The sequence below is a fragment of the Pan paniscus genome, chromosome 2, assembly GCF_029289425.2.
Source record: "Pan paniscus chromosome 2, NHGRI_mPanPan1-v2.0_pri, whole genome shotgun sequence".
Taxonomy (NCBI): domain Eukaryota; kingdom Metazoa; phylum Chordata; class Mammalia; order Primates; family Hominidae; genus Pan; species Pan paniscus.
In genome coordinates this window covers 10,190,625-10,211,565 of record NC_085926.1, presented here as the reverse complement: position 1 = coordinate 10,211,565, position 20,941 = coordinate 10,190,625, and the positions used below count along the sequence as shown (strand labels likewise).

Below are 20,941 nucleotides of genomic sequence, written 5' to 3'. Positions count from 1 at the left end.
CCAGCCCCATCCTAAGCTCCAGACCTGAATGTCAATTTGCATCCTGATGCTCAGGTCAACATCATCCTAGCCTCAACAAGTCCCAAACCTGCTTCTTCACCCATATTTATTATCCCAGAAAGGCACATCACCACCCACCCAGTTTCCTAGAAACCTTCTTATCTCCCGTATCAAATCAGTCACCATTCACTGCCACAGATAACTTTTAAAATGTCCCTTCATTCCCCTCTCCTCTGCCTTGGGTCACTTGGATTGGGTCAGGCTCTGATTCAGCCTCCCCAAGACTGCTGTAAATGGCCTCCTGCCTTATCTCTCCGCCCTCCTCTGCTTCCCGCAAGCCATCCTATTACTCGCTTTTGCATACTTATTAGAGTTATTTACATGTCAGTCTCCCCACTGGACCATAAACCTCCCCAAGGCAGGGGCTCTGTATGCTTCTGGCATACACTCCCTAGAGCCTAGAAAAGAGCTTAACTACCCACATTTTCTGAATCAATGAATGAAGGAGTGACTGCCAACTCCATGAAAGCACTAAGCCAAAGTGGAAAGGGAATCATACTTCCAGTTTTTATTAGATGTATGTGTGTGTGTGTATCTGTGTGTGTGTGTGTGTGTGTGTACACATGTGAGTATTCATATACATGTATGAATAGAGAAAGCATTAAAGAAAACATATCAAAATATGGGCCCAGCACAGTGGCTCACATCTAAAATCCCAACACTTTCGGAGGCCAAAGCAGGAGGATCACTTGAGCCAGGGAGTTCAAAACCAACCTGGGCAACATAGTGAGATCCTGTCTCTACAAAAAAAGTTTTAACAACTAAAAATGAAAATATATCAAAATATTAAAACAGTAGTGCTTATTTATAGGTGCTGTGAAAAATAGTTTCTATTTTCTTATTTATAATTTTCTTTATTCCTTTTTAAATTTGTTTTACTTTTTAATTAATTAATTAATTAATTTTATTTTTTTGAGACAGAGTATCACTCTGTTGCCCAGGCTGGAGTGCAGTGGTGCGATCTGGACTCACTGCAACCTCCACTTTCTGGGCTCAAGTGATTCTCATGCCTCAGCCTCCTGAGTAGCTGGGACTACAGGTGCATGCCAACACACCAGGCTGATTTTTGTTATGAATTTTTTTTAGTAGAGATGAGGTTTCGCCATGTTGGCCAGGCTGGTCTCAAACTCCTGACCTCAACTGATCTGCCCACCTCGGCCTCCCAAAGTGCTGGCATTACAGGTGTGAGCCACCATGCCCGGCCTTTATTTATTTTTGAGACAGAGACTCACTTTGTTGCCCCGGCTGGAGTCTAGTGTCATGATCTCGGCTCTCTGCAACTTCTGCCTCCTGGGCTCAAGTGATCCTCCCATCTCAGCCTCCTGAGTAGCTGGGACTGCAGGCATACACCACCACACCCAGCTAATTTTTGTATTTTTTGTAGAGACGGGGTTTTGCCATGTTGCCCAGGCTGATCTTGAACTCCTGGACTTAAGTGATCCACTGGCCTCAGCCTCCCAAAGTGCTGGGATTATAGGTGTGAGCCACCATGCCCAGCCAAAACAAGTTTTTGTATATATATTTTTTTCAGTTGAGACAGGGTCTCGCTATGTTGCCCAAGCTGGTCTCAAACTCCTTGGCTCAAGCAATCCTCTTGCCTCAGCATCAAAGTTCTAGGATTACAGGCATAAACCACCATACCTGGTCAATTTCTTTATTTTTTAACACTGGTTCCAGAATGAACAGATACTCAATTATCTTTATTTCTTAAAATACCCTACAATATAAGGCACAAGTGTTTCAGACGAAAAATAACTTAAAAAAAAAAAAAAGCACACACATGGCAGGGCACAGTGGCTCATACCTATAATCCCAACATCTTGGGAGGTCAAGGCAGGAGGATCACTTGAGCCTGGGAGCTCAACACCAGCCTGGTCAACATAGCAAGACCCTATCTCTACAAAAAAAAAAAAAAAAAAAAAGCAAAAAATGAGCTGGGCGCATACCTGTAGTCCCAGCTTCTCAGAGGCTGAGGTGGGAGGATCACCAGCCCATGAGTTCAAAGCTGCAGTGATCTACGATCATTCCAAGGCCATTCCAGCCTGGGCAATAGAGCAAGACCCTAGCTCTTAAAAAAGAAAAAAAAGTCAGGCACGGTGGCTCACGCCTGTAATCCCAGCACTTTAGGAAGCCAAAGCGGAAAGATCACTTGAGGTCAGGAGTTTGAGACCATCCTGGCCAACAGGTCAAAACCCCGTCTCTACTAAAAATATGAAAATTAGCCAGGCCTGGTGGCACACGCCTGTAATCCCAGCTACTCGGGAGGCTGAGGCACGAGAATCACCTGAACCTGGTAGGCAGAGATTGCAGTGAGCCGAGATCACGCCACTGCACTCCAGCCTGGGAGACAGAGCAAGACTCTGTCTCAAAAAACAAAAAAAGAAAAGAAAAAAAAAAGGAGAGAAGATTTATTCCCACGTGGAAGGAAGAAGTTGGAGTAAGCCAAGTTTCCTTTATAATTCTAATCTACACATAGAATTGCTACACAGGAGAAGAATGGACTCTGGAGCCAAACCAGGTAGATCCAAATCCTGGCTCTGCCACTCATTAGCTGTGTGACCTTGGATGAGACATTTAACCCCTCTGTGCCTCAATTTACCCATCTGTAAAATAATGTGATAATAGTAGCTACATTTATAGGGTTCTTGTCAGGACTAAATGAGTTTCTATATAATAGAGTGCTTAAAACATGCCTGGGCACACAGGAAGCACTATATAAAGGTTAGCTATCATTATTACTAAACAAAGGGGAGGCTTACCTAAGACAAATCTGCAGCTCTGCCTGGAAGAATCTTTCGATTGATCCTGGACTTGAACAGGCTGTCTGTAGAGAAAGACATCAGAACATGAAGATCCCGCCCCACCCCTGCAGCCTCCACTCCCACTAGAAACCAAGAAGTGCTCACCTCTCTGAGCTTCTTGAAGACGAATGGCTTCCCGTGCCTGTGCCCTCTGTAGACGTCAGCAAAGGTCCCCTGGCTGATTTTGTGGTTTTGATTGAAGTCATCGGTTGCCTGGACCACGTCTGCCTCACTCCAGAAAAGGCTGTCTCCAGCCAAGCTCAAAAGTTTTTCCTGCTTAGGAATGGAGGTGCTGAAGTCCTGGAGACCCAGAGAGAAGAGATGGAGATTACTATGGAATCTCGTTTTCTCTGCTACCTCAAGGGACCTTGGAACACCAGAGATGGAGGGATGGAGGGGATCATCTTATCCAATGGAAACTGTAAAAAGGACATGGATAGGCCGGGCACGGCGGCTCACGCCTGTAATCCCAGCACTTTGGGAGGCCGAGGCGGGCGGATCACGAGGTCAGGAGATCGAGACCATCCTGGCTAACACAGTGAAACCCCATCTCTACTAAAAAATACAAAAAAAAATTAGCCAGGCATGGTGGCGGGCGCCTGTAGTCCCAGCTACTCGGGAGGCTGAGGCAGGAGAATGGGGTGAACCCAGGAGGCGGAGCTTGCAGTGAGCCGAGATCGCGCCACTGCACTCCAGCCTGGGCGACAGAGCGAGACTCTGTCTCAAAAAAAAAAAAAAAAAAGGACATGGATAGGCCCAAGCTCAAATCCCAGCTCCGTCTGTATCCTGCTCTGTGACCTTGGGTGAGTTACTTAACCTCTCTGAGCCTCAATTTTTTCCATCAGCAAAAATGAAGGTAACAATAGTACCCTGAAGAGTAATTTTGAAGACTAAGATGTATTCCTGGCACATGGTTGATGTTTCCTTTATTTCAGTTTACAGAAGTGAGCACTGAGGAAATAAAACAGCTGAAGTGAGGTCCCACAGCTGGTCAGTGGCCGAGCTCAGCACTCTTGGTCTAATTCACAGCATAGATACTGGGGTTCCAGACTCCTGGGAAGTAGGATACAGGTTCATATAACCAAACCAGGGGTGTCCAATTTTTTACTTCCCTGGACCACACTGGAAGAAGAAGAATTGTCTTGGGCCACACATAAAATACACTAATACTAATGATAGCTGATGAGCTTTTAAAAAAAAAAATTGCAAAAAACACTCATGTTTTAAGAAACTTTACAAATTTGTGTTGGGCCACATTCAAAGCCATCCTGGGCTGCACACGACCCATGGGCAAGTAAGACAAGCTTGCTTTAAACAGAATTCCAGAGACTGCATGTGTATATAAGCCTATAAAAAGAAGTTCTGCTTCCGTTTTTAATAACTTCTCTCTTTAAAACACATGTACGTAATTTTTTTTTTTTTTTTTTGAGACAGAGTCTCGTACTGTCACCCAGGCTGAAGTGCAGTGGTGTGATCTCGGCTCACTGCAAGCTCCGCCTCCCAGGTTCACGCCATTCTCCTGCCTCAGTCTCCCGAGTAGCTGGGACTACAGGTACCCACCACCCTGTCCGGCTAATTTTTTGTAATTTTTTTAGTAGAGATGAGGCCTCACCGTGTTAGCCAGGATGGTCTCCATCTCCTGACCTCGTGATCCGCCCGACTTGGCCTCCCAAAGTGCTGGGATTACAGGCACGAGCCACCGCGCCCGGCCTAAATTTCAATTTTTTAAAGTTACATATGCTCTTAACAGTTTTTGAAAATTAGTATCCATAACCCCATTATCCATTTAACTGCTATTAAAGTTAGTGTATTTCCGGCGAATTAGATATATTAGGATTTATTTAACAAAACTGGTATCATGCCACACACATAGTTTTGATTTCTTTTTGAGACAGGGTCTCACTTTGACACCAAGGCTGGAGTGCAATGGCATGATGTCAGCTCACCGCAGCCTCAACCTCCCAGGCTCAAGGGATCCTTTCATCTCAGCGCCCCCAAGTAGCTGGGACTACAGGTGTGTGCCACCACGCCTGGCTAATTTTTAAACTTTTTTGTAGAGGCCAGGCACAGTGATTCACGCTTGTAATCTCACCATTGTGGGAGGCCAAGGCGGGCGGATCATCTGAGGCCAGGAGTTCAAGACCAGCCTGGGCAACATGGTGAAACCGTGTCTCTACTAAAAATACAAAAATTAGCCAGGCGTGGTGGCACACACCTATAATCCCAGATACTCAGGAGGCTGAGGCAGGAGAATCGCTTAAACTGGGGAACCAGAGGTTTCAGTGAGTCGAGACAGCCTGGGCAACAGAGGGAGACTTTGTCTCAAAAAAACTTTTTGGCCGGGTGCGGTGGCTCATGCCTGTAATCCCAGCACTTTGGGATGCTGAGGTGGGCGGATCACATGAGGCCAGGAGTTCAAGACCAGCCTGGCCAACATGGCGAAACCCTGTCTCCACTAAAAATACAAAAAAAAATTAGCCAAACATGCTGGCATGTGCATGTAATCCCAGCTACTGAGGAGGCTGAGGCAGGAGAATAGCTTGAACCTGGGAGGCAGAGGTTACAGTGACCAAGATCGTGCCACTGCACTCCAGCCTGGGCAATGGAGCGAGACTCCTCCAAAAAAAACAAAAACAAAAAAAAACTTTTTTGTAGACACAGGATCTCACACTGTTGCCCAGGTTGGTCTCAAAGTACTGGGCTCAAGTGAACCTCCCATACCAACCTCCCAAAGTGTTGGGATTATCCTTCATGGAAGATTGATCTATTTACTAATTTAGAGATGGGGCCTCCCTATGTTGCCTAGGCTGGTCTCCAACTCCTGGGCTCAAGCGATCCTCCCACCTCAGCCTCCCAAGTAGCCAGGACTACAGGCATGTGACACCACACCTGGGACATGGAAGAGCTTCATTAACCACACTCATGCAAAGCTGGCTTCTCCCAGGCACTGGATGCAAAGGGTCTCAGGCTCACAACACTTTTAGGGGCCATCAAAACATTTTAATTTATTTTAAAATCAGAAGAAAATAAATGAACTTTTAGAGTCAAAGAAATGTCCTAATTTTTAATCCTGCTTGGATTTTATTTATCTTCGTACCAATATGGTCATACATTTTTGGAGACAGGGTCTCACTCTGTCACCCAGGGTGGAATGTGGTGGTAGGATCACAGCTCACGGCAACTTCTGCCTCCTGGGCTGAAGCCATCCTCCCGCCTCAGCCTCCCAAGTAGCTGAGTCCACAGGTCGAAAATAAAATAAAATAATAAAAGAAAATAATGGCCGGGTGCGGTGGCTCATGCCTGTAATCCAAGCACTTTGGGAGGCCGAGGCAGGTGGATCACCTGACGTCAGGAGTTCGAGACCAAGCTGGCCAACGTGGTGAGACCCCGTCTCTACTAAAAATACAAAAAATTAGCCGAGCATGGTGACATGCACCTGTAATCCCAGCTACTTGGGAGGCTGAGGCAGGAGAATCACTTGAACCCGGGAAGCGGAGGTTGCAGTGACCCGAGATCGTGCCACTGCACTCCAGCCTGGGCGGCAGAGCAAGACTCTGTCTCAAAAATAATAATAATAACAAATTAAAAAACAAGAAGTATATTCACTGAAGTGCCCTCCCTCCCTCTCCCCGCTATTATTGACCTCCTCTACTTACAGTCTTAGAAGCTTGGGGTAATTTGATGGCAATTTCCTTTCTCCTCTCCACCCTTAAACTGGTCTCAAGGGGTAGAGAAATTGCATTTTTGAGAGGGAACTACACGCTGGGAGACATGGCTTGGGGGCTGCAGCCGAGCGGTGGATTTACCTTTGAATCAGACGAAGTGGGGAGGTCGCTTCTCAAGGAATGAGGGGCATCTTCTTCAGGAGGCTGGAGAAAGGCCAGCTGGTGGGCTCTGGCTGGAAAGGACCCTGGAAAAGAGGGACTATGGGTCAGGATGCAGCCTCGGGGAGGAAGACAGGAGGGATCCTGGTCTAGTCCTCAGACCATGCCAGTCTCCTGTTCATTCCCCAAACACTTGTTGCTGCCACTTCCTGACACCCACCATGTGCCAACCAACACACTCCTCAAGCATCACCTCAGGATAAGCCTCTGACTCCCCTACAACCTGGGGCCTGTTTATCATCCCAGTTGACAAGTGGAGACACGGAGACACTGGAGGTAGACGCAGTGCTCAGGACCACCCAGCCAGTAGATGGTAGAGCCGAAATTCAGACGGAAATCTGTTTGACTTCTAGGCCCTGCACTATCTCACCTCCTACTCAAAGAGCATAAAAAGACACAGAGGTGAACTAGCTACCAAGCCTGCCTTCCAGAAACCTCCACCAGGGCAGGGATGCAGTAACTATCCTCCGAGGATACATCCCACGGGAAGGCGAGGTCAGAGGCAGGAGAGACCATAACAGGCTGGGAGATGAGGAGGGTTCACAGAGGAAGTGGCACCTGACCTGGGCTTGAAATATGGAGAAACGTTTTCAACAAGCAGATATGGGGCAGTGGAACCAGCCCATGCAGAGGTGGGGCAGTAGAAGGTCCCGGGGCTGGAGTAAGTTAACATCTAGGTACATGAGTTAGCAAATATCATGCCAGGCACTGTTCTAAATACTTCATGTCTGTAATACCAGCACTTTGGGAGGCTGAGGCAGAAGGATTGCTTCAGCCCAGGAGTTTGAGATCAGCTTGGGCAACATGACAAGATCCCGTTTCTACAAAAGATTTTTTTTTCTTTTTTTTTTTGAGACGGAGTCTCCCTCTGTCGCCCAGGCTGGAGTGCAGTGGCGCAATCTCGGCTCACTGCAAGCTCCGCCTCCCAGGTTCATGCCATTCTCCTGCCTCGGCCTCCCGAGTAGCTGGGACTACAGGCGCCCGCCACCACACCCAGCTAATTTTTTGTATTTTTAGTAGAGATGGGGTTTCACTGTGTTAGCCAGGATGGTCTCGATCTCTTGAACTCGTGATCCACCCACCTCGGCTTCCCAAAGTGCTGGGATTACAGGCATGAGCCACTGCGCTCAGTCCTACAAAAGATTTTTTTTTAATAGCCAGGTATGGTGGTGTACACCTGTGGTCCCCTCTACTTGGGAGGATGAGGATCACTTGTGCCCAGGAGGTCAAGGCTATATTGAGTCATGATCACACCACTGCACTCTAGCCTAGGAGGCAGAATGAGACCCTGTCTCAAAAAAAATCCTTCCCGTGCGTTAACTCATCTAATCCTCATGCCAATCAGGAAATAAGGTACCACTGCACCATTTTCATTGCCTCTTTGCAGATGGTGAAATGAGGCATGGAGAAGTTAAGTCACTTTTCCAAGGGCCTTGGCCTTTGGCCAAGGCCTGCTTCTGTGCGGACTAGCCACCATGGCCCACCTCACCCACAGTCTGTGCCTGCACTCACCGAGGAGCCTCCCTACCAGACGGCCTCATTAGTCTTCAGATTAATCTTCACATGGGGTACACAGTCAGTGGTTCCAGTGTCTATGTTCTTTTTTTTTTTTTTTTTTTGGAAACAGAGTCTCACTCTGTCACCCAACCTGGAGTGCAGTGGCACAATCTCAGCTCACTGCAAACTCCTCGTCCCAGGTTCAAGCGATTCTCCTGCCTCAGCCTACGAATTAGCTGGGACTATAGGCGTGCGCCATGATGCCGGCTAATTTTTGTATTTTTATTAGAGACAGGGTTTCGCCATGTTGGGCAGGCTGGTTTTGAACTCCTGACCTCAAGTGATCCACTTGCCTCGGCCTCTCAAAGTGCTGGGATTATAGGCGTGAGCCACCGTGCTTGGCCACATCTATGCCCCTAATCCCTTAGTGAGTGAACAAGATTCACAAGACGGAATGTTTGACAAGTAGTTTAGGGTCACTTAAACGTGAGGTTAAAGGGGGTGAAATTTCTTCACTAGGCCCCATGTGAAGGTTAATCTGAAGACTAATGAGGCCATCTGGTAGGGGGGCTCCTCAGTGGGCGCAGGCACAGACCGTGGGTGAGGTGAGCCATGGTGGCTGGTGCGCACAGAAGCAGGCCTTGGCCAAAGGCCAGAGGCTTCAAACATCATCATCTGGAAATACCTAGGAAGCCCCATGGCAAGGACAGCTTCTGAGTAACTGGGGACCTGACCCTTCCCAAGGAAACTGGGCTTGACCCCAAGATTACTGGATAAATCTACCTGCTTCAGGTATTTGTGGCTTACAACATCAGGAAAGGAATGACTCATCTGGAACTTTGGCTATTAAAAAATTTATTTTGGCCTGGGCACGGTGGCTCAGGCTTGTAATCCCAGTACTTTGGGAGGCCGAGGCAGGTGGATCACCTGAGGTTAAGAGTTTAAGACCATGAGCCAAGATTGTGCCACTGCACTCCAGCCTGGGTGACAGAGTGAGACTCCACTTCAAACAAACAAACAAACAAACAAACAAAAAGAGTTTAAGACCAGCCTGGCCAACATGGTAAAACCCCATCTCTACAAAAATACAAATATTAGCCTGGCATGATGGCGAGTGCCTGTAATCCCAGCTACTTGGGAGGCTAAGGCAGGAGAATTGCTTGAACCAGGGAGGCAAAGGTTGCCGTCAGCTGAGATGTGCCACTGCACTCCAGCCTGGGTGACAGAGTGAGACTCCACTTCAAAAAAAACAAACAAAAAAACAAACAAACAAAAAGAGTTTAAGACCAGCCTGGCCAACATGGTAAAACCCCATCTCTACAAAAATACAAAAATTAGCCTGGCATGATGGCGAGTGCCTGTAATCCCAGCTACTTGGGAGGCTAAGGCAGGAGAATTGCTTGAACCAGGGAGGCAAAGGTTGCCGTGAGCTGAGATGTGCCACTGCACTCCAGCCTGGGTGACGGAGCGAGACTGTATAAAAAAAAAAATTTTTTTTGGCCAGCACAGTGGCTCACACCTGTAATCCCAGCGCTTTGGGAAGCTGAGGCAGGTGGATCACCTGAGGTCAGGAGTTCGAGACCAGTCTGGTCAACATGGTGAAACCCTGTCTCTACTAAAAATACAAAAATTAGCCGGGCATGGTGGCACATGCCTGTAGGCCCAGCTACTCAGGAGGCTGAGGCACAAGAATCGCTTAAACGTGGGAGGCAGAGGTTGCAGTGAGCCAAGATCATACCACTGCACTCCAACCTGGGCAACAGAGCGAGACTCAGTCTCAAAAAACAAAAAAACAAAAAATTTTATTTCACGAGACTGAAAGTAAAATCAGCCTGGCTAAACAATTAACCCACACAGATAGCTGATAACATGAAATCACCTGAGACAAGGTCTGGAGCCTGTCAAGGGGCTGCCGTCAGCCTCATTCCTGGGATCTTTGCCCTGCTGCTGTGTGAGTCTAGCAGCCAGGAGAATTGGAGCTGGAGACCCCCAGCTGCTGGGAGCCTGGCTATCTGCGGGCCTGGCTGTGGCTGGCTCCAGTCAATCCCTGCATCTGCATCCGGACCATGCTTCCCAGGGGCTGTTCCCCAGGCACTGTGTGCAGAGGGTACACTAGGCAGATAGGACTGTGATGGCCAACGGACACCCTGGAGAGTCTGCCTTAGACCGAAGGCAGGCCAGCAAGTGCCCACCCAGCCTTCCTCGGAAATGGCACACCGTGGTCCCAAGGCTCTCCCAGCCTTGCCCAGCTCCCTCTGCATTTTCTTGCAAGTATTTGTCCTAATGAAATCCTATCTTGTTGATGAAATCCTATCCTGTCTTGGTATCTGCCTCTCACCAAGGACCTGGACTAATGGAGGCCTCTGCTGGCCAGCACAGGGCCCCCGTCCTGCAGAAAGGCTGCTCTGTGATGGCCACTTCCACCCTTGCCCTGCCTTCTCTTGGCCTCAGCTCAGTACCCTTGGCCCGCATCCCTCAGACTGCAGTTATGTTCATCCGGTCTCCAAGTTTTTGGCCATGTCTGTGCCACCTCACTATGAGTCACCTGACGGTTTTCTTTCAACCAACTTTAATTCCAGTGTTATGTATTCAGCCTTGTGTTAAACAGTAATATCCATGAAGTCCCTAGTTCTTCTACACATGATCTATATTTGTGCTAACACCCAGGTTCCGTGTACCACTGCAGGTGTGGGCCCCACACTGGGAACCGCTGCTCCAGACTAACTTGAGTTCCATCCTGCTGCCAGGCCTGGCCACAGGGCAGGGCTGTCTCTGCACACAGGGTCCTTCTGTGCCCAGTAAATCTGAGGTCAGAGCTTGCCTCACACAAGTCACGAGTTTCCTATCTGACTTAATGCCTGGGGTTTGCTCAGGAGGCTCCCCCAGGCCTCTCAGTTTGGGGGAATCCCTGAGGCCTGCTCCTGCGACACATGAGGGCTATTAGTTGGGTTTATTTATCCCTGTGGTCTTGGGGAAAAGGAATGGACTCTGGTCTGGAAAATCAGACAGGACCCACCAGCCATTACTATCCATCTCTCCCTACCCAGCCCTCCCCTCCTCTGGGGTCTAATCGGATTGGCTCCTCGTGCCTAGGGTAGTTATCTGTGGTAGGAGAAACTCACAACCATAATCTTTAAAGGCCCCCACTGTATGTCCAAGGGCAGAGAGAGGAGAATGAGAAGGAATTCTCCAGCTATCAAGGATATGAAAATCTCCCTGGATTCCATACAAACTAATCAGAAGTTGGCCATGGGTGGATCATTACTGAAGCCAGCTGATGGGGACATGGAGGGTCATTATGCTCTTGGCTTTTGTATGTTTGTAATTTTTTCATATAAAAATGTTTTAAAATAATGGCTAAGGGAGGGGAGGGAGACGGGGCAGGAGAGTAGATGAACAAGATGGGATACTTGTTGGGTGACAGTGATGGATGGGGCTTGGGGCTTCCACATAATCTTGTTTCCAAGAGTGAGGCACAGCTAATCAGAGGTCAGATCAAGTGCCAGGACTTAGCTAAAAAACAAACCATTTCCTATGGAAATGCTTCCAGAAGCTTTCTTTTTCTTGCTTTTCTTTTTTGTTCTGTTTTGTTTGTTTTTGTTTTTGAAACAGAGTCTTCCTCTGTCACCCAAGCTGGAGTGCAGTGGCGTGATCTCGGCTCACTGCAACCTCCGCCTCCCAGGTTCAAGCAATTCTCCTACCTCAGCCTCCCAAGTAGCTGGGATTACAGGCGCCTGAGACCATGCCTAGCTAATTTTTATATTTTTAGTAGAGATGAGGTTTCACCATGTTGACCAGGCTGGTCTCGAACTCCTGACCTGAGGTGATCCGACTGCCTTGGCCTTTTTGTTGCTATTCTACTGAGGCTAATATGCCTGCTTTCTCAAGCAAAATGCACCACCTTTGGTCCTGCCGAGCTGTGTCGTTGCAGGTACAAGAATTGCAGAAGCAGCGGCACTGTATCTGACATGGGGTCTTCTATGTCCTGCCCTGATGCTGGCAGCGGGTCTACCCCCAGCTGCCCCATCTCCTTTATTAGTATCAAACAGAATTCGGCTCAAGCGCTGGCTCCAGCACTACTCAAGATCTGACCTCAGATGAGCTGTGCCTCACTTATCTGAGCTTTCTCAAATGTAAAAAGAGCAATAATGGTCTGTTCCTTGTCCAGGTAAAAAGAGCTGATGTTTATAGAGCACAAAGGTCAGGCTGTGACACATGCAGTACTTGGTATTTTACCAAGGCTGGTGAAACTATGTGTAGAATAAGTAAACAGATTCTGACTGATAGCCCAGTGGCCTCTCCTACAGCTAAGGCTTTGTGACAGTTATTTCAGCTGCTCAAAACCCTTTCTTCTGAATTCTAGCTTCGAGACTGCTTTGCTGAGGTGCTCATAGCCTATCCATGGCTCCTCTGCTCACATATTTTCCTCCTCAGCCAGGTGCGGTGGCTCATGCCTGTAATCCCAGCACTTTGAGAGGCCGAGGCAGGTGGTCAAGAGATCAAGACCATCCTGGTCAACATGGTGAAACCCCGTCTCTACTAAAAATACAAAAAATTAGCTGGGCGTGGTGGTGTGCACCTGTAGTGCCAGCTACTCGGGAGGCTGAGGCAGGAGGATCACTTGAGCCCAGGAGGCAGAGGCTGCAGTGAGCCAAGATCGCGCCACTGCACTCCAGCCTAGTGATAGAGCGAGACTCTGTCTCAAAAAACAAAACAAACAAACATATTTTCCTCCTCCATGTCTCTTCCCACTTCCTTCCCACCTACTGCAAGGGGGAGCCAGGGTATCACAGGGATCAAGATGTGGGCTCAGTATCCTTCACTCCTACCAAAATCCTTCAAGATAATTGATGAGTTTGAACTCTGGGGCTCAGTGGAACCTTGGGGTTTTCCCAAAAGAAGACAAGCTTTGGGTGGTTTGATGAAATGAATGATTTCTTATTTTCAATTTAGGCAAAGATAGACAATCAACTTCCTGTCTCTGCCTGCAAATTGTAGTTATCATCTTGACCTGCCTGGGCACATTTGCTCCAAGTGCCATCAATAAAGCAAATAGGGGCTGGGTACAGTGGCTCACGCCTGTAATCCCAGCACTTTGGGAGGCCAAGGCGGGTGGATTGCTTGAGCCCAGGAGTTCAAGACCAGCCTGCGCAACACAGCGAAACCCCATCTTTACAAAAAATACAAAAATCAGTCAGGCGTGGTGGTGCGTGCCTATAGTCCCAGCTACTCAGGAGGCTGAGGCAGCAGGATCGCTTGAACCCAGGAGGCAAAGGTTGCAATGAGCCGAGATTGTGCCACTGCACTCTAGCCTGGGTGACAGAGATTCCATCCCACCGCCAAAAAAAGAAAGTAAGTAAATAGGGCTCTGTGCAGTGGCTCATGCCTGTAATCCCAACACTTTGGGAGGCCAAGGTGGGAGAATTGCTTGATCCCAGGAGTTCGAGACCAGCCTGGGCAACAAAATGAGACCCCGTCTTTACAAAAATAAAAAATTAGCCGGCCGTAGTGATGTACACCTGTAGTCCCAGCTACTTGAGAGGCTGAAGTGGGAGGATTGCTTCAGCCAGGGAAGTTGAGGCTGCAGTGAGCTATGACTGTGCCACTGTCACCTAGCCTGGGCAACAGAGCAAGGCCTATCTCAAAAAAAAAAAAAAAAAAAAGGGAAGAAAGTAAACAGCAAAGGCTGACAGAGACATGTGACGTTTATTTAACTTTTATTTTTATTTTGAGACAGAGTCTCACTCTGTCACCCAGGCTAGAATGCAGTGGCACGATCTCAGCTCACTGCAACCTCCGCCTCCTGGGTTTGAGTGATTCTCCTGCCTCAGCCTCCCGCGTAGCTGGGACTACATGCACCCGCCACCACGCCCGGCCAATTTTTTGTATTTTTAATAGAGACAGGGTTTCACCGTGTTAGCCAGGATGGTTTTGATCTCCTGACCTCATGATCCACCCGCCTCAGCCTCCCAAAGTGCTGGAATTACAGGCGTGAGCCACCGCGCCCGGCTGGCTGTGATGTTTGTTTATCTTTACAGTAACCTAGATAAAGAATACCAGAAGGAACTGCTATGCCTATTACCTCTTCCATCCTGACCAGCACGCCCCTACAATTTCCCTATTTTGTTATAATTTTCCCTTTGGTCAGGACCATTTCCCCTTATCTTTCATTGCTGATCAAAAGTCTGCACTTAAAAATATATATATTTAGCTACAGGAAATAATCCAGACTCCTTGGCCTAGAATTAACTTTCTAGATTCAACCTATCTGGAGTGTCTGGAATGTTCATAATATCAGATAACATTTAATGAGCACCTCCATGGTGCAACACTCAGGTGCAGGATTTCTTACCACAACATGTTGAAATAGGGTCTATTATTCTCCTCATTTTACAAATGAGTAAACTGAGGTACAAAGGCTAAGTCATTCTACAAAACAGCAGCACTAGGATTCAAATATGAGTCTGTCTAATACAAAAGCCCACAAAACATGTTCCTTTCAGCTGACGCTGCACCTGGCTTCAGAAACGGCAACAGTGACCTGAGATTACGTGGATTTGGGGTCTCTGGCTCACCACTCAGGAGGCCGCAGGAGACAGGAGGTGAGGCAGGGCTCCAGGGGTGAGGCGGTGAGAATGGAGATTGGGCTGAGCAGCAGCTCCCCTAGGGAGGTCATCTGCTGGCTGAGCCATTCTGTCATTTGGAAACTGTCCCTGAGCCCTTGCCTGGGCACAGGTGACGGAGACAAATCTGAAGTGGTCCGAAAGGATCTGGGATAGCAGTGAGTACGATGCTTAGGGATGTGAGTGTTCAAATCACACAGCTCAGACATTACTTCCTATTTGTGTGACCTTAAGCAAGCTGCTCTCCCTCTCTGGGCTTCAGCAGACTGTGACTGATGGAGGGGAGGAAAGTGGTGGGCAGGAAGCATCCCTCAATTCCCCACTGCATGGCTGCGAGGGCCGGGGCCTATGGAGAATGGACAGAGAAATGGTCAGACATCCGGTCCAGAGCCTGCACACAGGGCCAACCTGTGCTGGGGACTCGGGAGACCACTGGTGAAAACAGGGACCCGGCAGTACATGACCTCAGCTAGGTTGGTTAACCTCGCTGTGCTTTAGTTTTCTCATCCATGAAATGGGCATAATCACCATACCTAATTCATAGTTAGTTGAAGATTAAATGAGTCAATATCTTTGAAGTACAGTACTTGGAATAGTGTCTCGCACTAGAAAGCCTCCAATTACCGAGCTATTTCTTTTCTGCTCACAAAAATGGTAACAGATATTATATACATTTTGTTACCTGATTTTTTCTACTTTTCTACCTCCCTATATTGTCAGTATGTTTCCATGTACATATGCACGTCTACATCATTGTTGATAGTACTTTGTTGTGACTGTCTGACATTAATTTTATTATCCCCCATTGTTGTTGCCAGATTTTTTGCTTTCTTTAGGAAGAGTCTCACTCTGTCACCCAGGCCGGAGTGCAGTGGTGTGATCATAGCTCACCACAGCCTTGCACTCCTGGGCTCGAGCAATCCCCCTACCTCAGCCTCCTGAATAGCTGGGACTACCAGGTGCATGCCACCATGCCTGGATAATCTTTTTAAAATTTTTTGTAGAGGAAAGGTCTCACCAGGTTGCCTAGGCTGGTCTCAAACTCCTGGGCTCAAGCCATCCTCCCGTCTCAGCCTCACAGAGCTGGGATTATAGGCATGAGCCACCATGCTCAGCCTCAATTTTTTGCTCTTATATGCTAAGCTCAATGTCCTTATAGATATATCTTCATTTCCTTAAACAAAAGTGCTTTAAGTAAAAAAGTTAAATTTAAAATACCTGGGCCTGGAAAGGTGGCCATCCTCACAGGCTGCCCCTCTTCCTGTTCATCCTCAGCCTTTCTTACAGAAGCTGCCAAAGGCTTTTCTGGCTTCGCAGAGTCAGGGAAGGCTGGAACGGGACACCTGATTTCAGGAGCCGGTTTCCCTGAAAACAAGGTGGAAAGAAAGTTATTACTATTCCATGAAGTGGGGTAGCCATTGAGAGACTGGGTCTGGAAGTCAGAGACCTGGGTTCTAATTCTGGCTCTGCCACAAATGTGTGGTGTTGCAGGGCGGGAGGGTCTTTCCCTTTCTGGCCTTGGCCTCCCCATCTGTAAAATGCGGTAGACCAGGCGCGGTGGCTCACACCTGTAATCCCAGCACTTTCGGAGGCCGAGGTGGGTGGACTGCCTGAGGTCAGGAGTTCGAGACCAGCCTGGCCAACATGGTGAAACCCCATCTCTACTAAAAATACAAAAATTAGTCGGGCATGGTGGCACATGGCTGTAGTCTCAGCTACTTGGGAGGCTGAGGCAGGAGAATCACTTGAACCGGGGAGGCGGAGCTTGCAGTGAGCCAAGATCGCGCCACTACACTCCAGCCTGAGCGACAGAGCAAGACTCTGTCTCAAAAAAAAAAAAAAAAAAAAAAAAAAAAAGAGCAGTGGCTGAACATGGCAGTCCTGGTGAGGGTGGAGCTCTGACGTGCTAAGTCACATACACCTGCTTCCACCCAACCAGCTGTGTGACCTCCAACAAGTCACCTTCCTCCTCTCGGTCTCCCTTCCTCACCTATAAAACGGAGGTGATAGTGGTGTCCGTTTGCCTCCCGCTGGGGTGTCATGTGGGAAAGGAGAGTAGAGATGGGGACGGGCACTGTAGACTGCACATTTCCCTGAACACGTGAGCGGGTCAAAGACACCATCCCTCTAAGCTCCCACTCCAGCCCCTAGGGATCAAAGTTCTGGCTGTCCTACAACCTCCCTTTCACGCAGTGGAGACACACACATCCTTCCCACTTGATGGTTGGGAATCCTAAAACAGCAGCCATGGCCACTGAGGACGGGCTGTACCGGGCCCGGGCCCAGGCCCAGCTGCACAGACATGAATCCTCACAACATCTCTGCTTCTCATCCCTGTTCAGAGATGAGGAAACTGAGGCCTGAGCAGGTTAAATGACTTGCTAAGATCACATGCCAAAGGCACGCAGGACTGGCTGAAGAACTCCCCTGCCTTCTCAAGGGTAATCATTTCCTTTTTACATCAACTTGGGAAACCCCAAAGGTGCTTCGAGGGTGTGTCAACCTCAGCTTCCAGCCAGCTTCTCAGAGCTGCTCTGTGAAACAGCTTCCTCTCCCCTCCTCCACTGGGCCCTGATCTTATCCCTTCTGGCTGGGCCCTGCCGCCAGCTCAGGCAGCCTCCACACCCTTGCCAGGCTACTTCTTACCAAAGTATACATCTGGCCTCGTCACTTCCCTGCTTGAAGCCTTTATGGGGCTCCCCATTACCTAGATAATGTCCACACTCCTTAGCCTGAATCTTTCTGTCTCCCCATTCCCTCCCAGGTAAAACCCGATTCTATAGCCCTGCATTCAAGTCCCTCATTCTCTGGTGGTTTGGGATAGACTCATGTTTGAGAATGACAAAAACTGGGGCACTGAAGTCCCAGGAAAGGCTGCTGACTCGCTTGATGTCACTCAGAGCATGACATAAAGCATGACACAGGGGATGTCACAACAGATGTCCCAGGTAGGGCTGGGACAAAACATCTCCAGCAACATTTCTTTGAACTGGTGAACTGTGCCTCTCTAAACAAAACCAATTGTTACCCTGGGACCTCGCTTTTCAAACCCAAGCTTTTGAACTAAAATAATAGGACCTAAATTTGCATAGCACCACACTGGTATGGCACCGTGCATATTTATTTAATTTTCACAGCAATCTCTGCTAGTTCATAGGTTTATCTGCATTTTATTTTTGAGCATATTGAGGCTCAGATAAGTGAAATGACTTGCGTCAAGTAAAACAGCCAACAACAGTCAAACCTGGGACTGGTTTCACTGTCTCCCACCTAGCTAGGGCAGAACTACTGAAACACCACTGCCATCACTGCCACCACCAGCCCCAATTCCCCCAGGGGCAGACGTCCCAATCCCCAGACAAACAGGAACAAAGGGGTGATCACTGACTTCCCCAGGGTGGGAGGAGTTGGGGAGACATCGGGAATGCACAAAAATAACAACAAGGCTGAATGTCGGGGGGTGATGAGTGGCTTCGTCCTTGTGTTTTCTTTACTGTCACTGACATTTTAAATAAATTTTTGTTTTGTTTTGTTTTGTTTTGTTTTTTGAGACGGAGTCTCGCTCTGTCGCCCAGGCTGGAGTGCAGTGGTGTGATCTCGGCTCACTGCAAGCTCCGACTCTCGGGCTCACGCCATTCTCCTGCCTCAGCCTCCTGTGTAGCTGGGACTACAGGTGCCCACCAGCACGCCCGGCTAATTTTTTCTATTTTTAGTAGAGACAGGGTTTCACCATGTTAGCCAGGATGGTCTCGATCTCCTGACGTCATGATCCGCCCTCCTCAGCCTCCCAAAGTGCTGGGATTACAGGCGTGAGCCACCGCACCCGGCCTGAGTGGCTTCTTCCTTGTGTTTTCTTTACTGTCACTGACATTTTAAATAAATTTTTTTTTTTTTTTTTGGAGACGGAGTCTCACTCTGTCGCCCAGGCTAGAGTGCAGTGGCACAATCTCGGCTCACTACAAGCTCCGCCTCCCAGGTTCATGCCATTCTTCTGCCTCAGCCTCCCGAGTAGCTGGGACTACAGGCGCCCGCCACCACACCTGGCTAATTTTTTGTATTTTTAGTAGAGACGGGGTTTCAGCGTGTTAGCCAGGATGGTCTCAATCTCCTGACCTCATGATCCGCCCTCCTCAGCCTCCCAAAGTGCTGGGATTACAGGCGTGAGCCACCATGCCCAGCCCTCCTTTGGACAACTTTTATGAAGACTAATGGAGACACTGCTTAGCTCAAAATATGGGACCTTTATTTCTGTGGTGGTTATAGTCTTAAAATATTGGTTATCTCTTAAATAGTCTACATATTGAGGATAAGAAGAGTAGGATGAGAGTCTTTTAGTTTTCTTTTTCTTTTTTTTTTTTTTTGAGACAGAGTCTTACTCTGTTGCCCAGGCTGGAGTACAGTGGCAGAATCTCGGCTCACTGCAACCTCTGCCTCCTGGATTCAAGCCATTCTCCTGCCTCAGCCTCCTGAGTAGCTGGGATTACAGGTGTGCAACACCACATCCAGCTAATTTTTTTTTTTCTGTATTTTTAGTAGAGATGGGGTTTCACCATGTTGGCCAGGCTGGTCTTGAACTCCTGACCTCAAGTGATCAACCTGCCTCGGCCTCCCAAAGTGCTGAGATTACAGACGTTGAGCCACCGCGCCTGGCCTGTTTTATATTGTGGGGTTTTTTTCTTTGTGATTTATTCATATCATAGAATTTTTCAACAAAATCATTATGCATTATTTACACAGTAAAGTATACTTCTTTTAAAAAAAATCAGTTAGCAAGCTAGCTAAAGTAATGACGAGAACTGAGTCTTCCAAGCTAGTGTGAGTAGCGTTTGCCCTGGGGACCCCTCTGGCTCCAGTGAGCAGACGATGAATCAGCCCTTCATGAGATTCAGATCCACCTCACTTCTGTTTTTCACCAACGAATGTCCACATTGTGTATTGATACGTTCAATTCAAGCACCCTCCCCACAACCCTGGAGATCTCAAGGTAGGAAGCTGAGGCTCAGTGGGGAACAAGACCTGCCCAAGGGAAAGAGGGAGGCAGGCAGCACTGAGGCAGGAAGGCGGGGTCTCCTCCCAGAACCACTGACGTAAGGGCACCCAGAGAACATGCACTTCTCTCCCAACCTGGGCTCCACGGGCACTTCAGTGGTTCTATAGGCCACACACCCCCATCCTGATTGCCATCAGGCCAAGGCCTTTGTGGCTGAAACTCGGAGTCTAGAAGCCAGTTTCTCTCCAACAAGGGCCTTGCCTGCAGGAATCACAGGATCACTGTCTGCCTCATGGCATCCCACTGCCTTCCACAGGCCCAGGAGGAGAATAAACAGTCCCTAGGCCGGGCACAGTGGTTCACACCTAAAATCCCAGCACTTTGGGAGGCCAAGGAGGGCAGATCACCTGTGGTCAGGAGTTCTGGACCAGCCTGGCCAACATGGCGAAACCCCGTCTCTACTAAAAATACAAAAATTAGCCAGGCGTGGTGGTGCACACCTGTAGTCCCAGCTACTCAGGAGGCTGAAGCAGGAGAATCGCTTGAACCTGGGAGGCAGAGGCTGCAGTGTGCTAAGTTTGTGCCACTGCACTCCAGCCTAGGCAATAGAGCAAGACTCTGTCTCAAAAAACAACAACAGAAAACCAGTCCCTTGTACAGAATGACAATGAACAATGCCGGGGTGAGTGCTGATTCAAGCACGGGTCTGGAACAAAGCTGTCGCTCCCAGGGTGCACAGAAGTGAAAGCTCTGCCTGTGCTCCCTCGGAAGGCTACCCCCCGCCACTCCCAGTCCTCATCTTTCCCAGCCTCCCCTCTCTGGCAAGGAGAGACTGCCTCTCTCCCTCCACCCTCCCTCCTCAAACTGCCTCAAGTGGGGCTTATGCTCCTGGAAAGGCTTGTCATCCTTGTGACATCTGTGTCAAAAGGGCAGCAGTGGCTCCCCTGGCTCAGGGCCGGCTGGGCTCGCTGAAGTCACTTCCCAACAGTGACCTCCTGCAGAGGCCAGGCCCGCAACAGTATGAAATGCTCCCTAAAGGTCTCACCTACACCCAGAACCGCCCATGACCCCAGCAAATGAGGCACC

At 48.7% G+C, this 20,941-nt stretch overlaps 1 protein-coding gene across 3 annotated transcripts in view; it reads right to left on the bottom strand.

Annotated features, from left to right (window-relative positions):
• The window catches only part of IRAK2 (interleukin 1 receptor associated kinase 2), an 80,435-nt gene that overhangs the window by 27,561 nt on the left and 31,933 nt on the right, over positions 1 to 20,941 (bottom strand). For 2 of the 3 annotated variants that reach the window (XM_003826290.6, XM_034955761.3), the window contains exons 3-6: positions 16,084 to 16,230; positions 6,668 to 6,771; positions 2,967 to 3,161; positions 2,820 to 2,884 (exon numbers count right to left, since the gene is read on the bottom strand). In XM_003826290.6, the coding sequence (XP_003826338.2) occupies positions 2,820 to 2,884; positions 2,967 to 3,161; positions 6,668 to 6,771; positions 16,084 to 16,230 (511 nt within the window). The remainder of the gene's footprint in view (positions 1 to 2,819; positions 2,885 to 2,966; positions 3,162 to 6,667; positions 6,772 to 16,083; positions 16,231 to 20,941) is intronic. The other variant, XM_034955762.3, reaches the window with a different exon arrangement.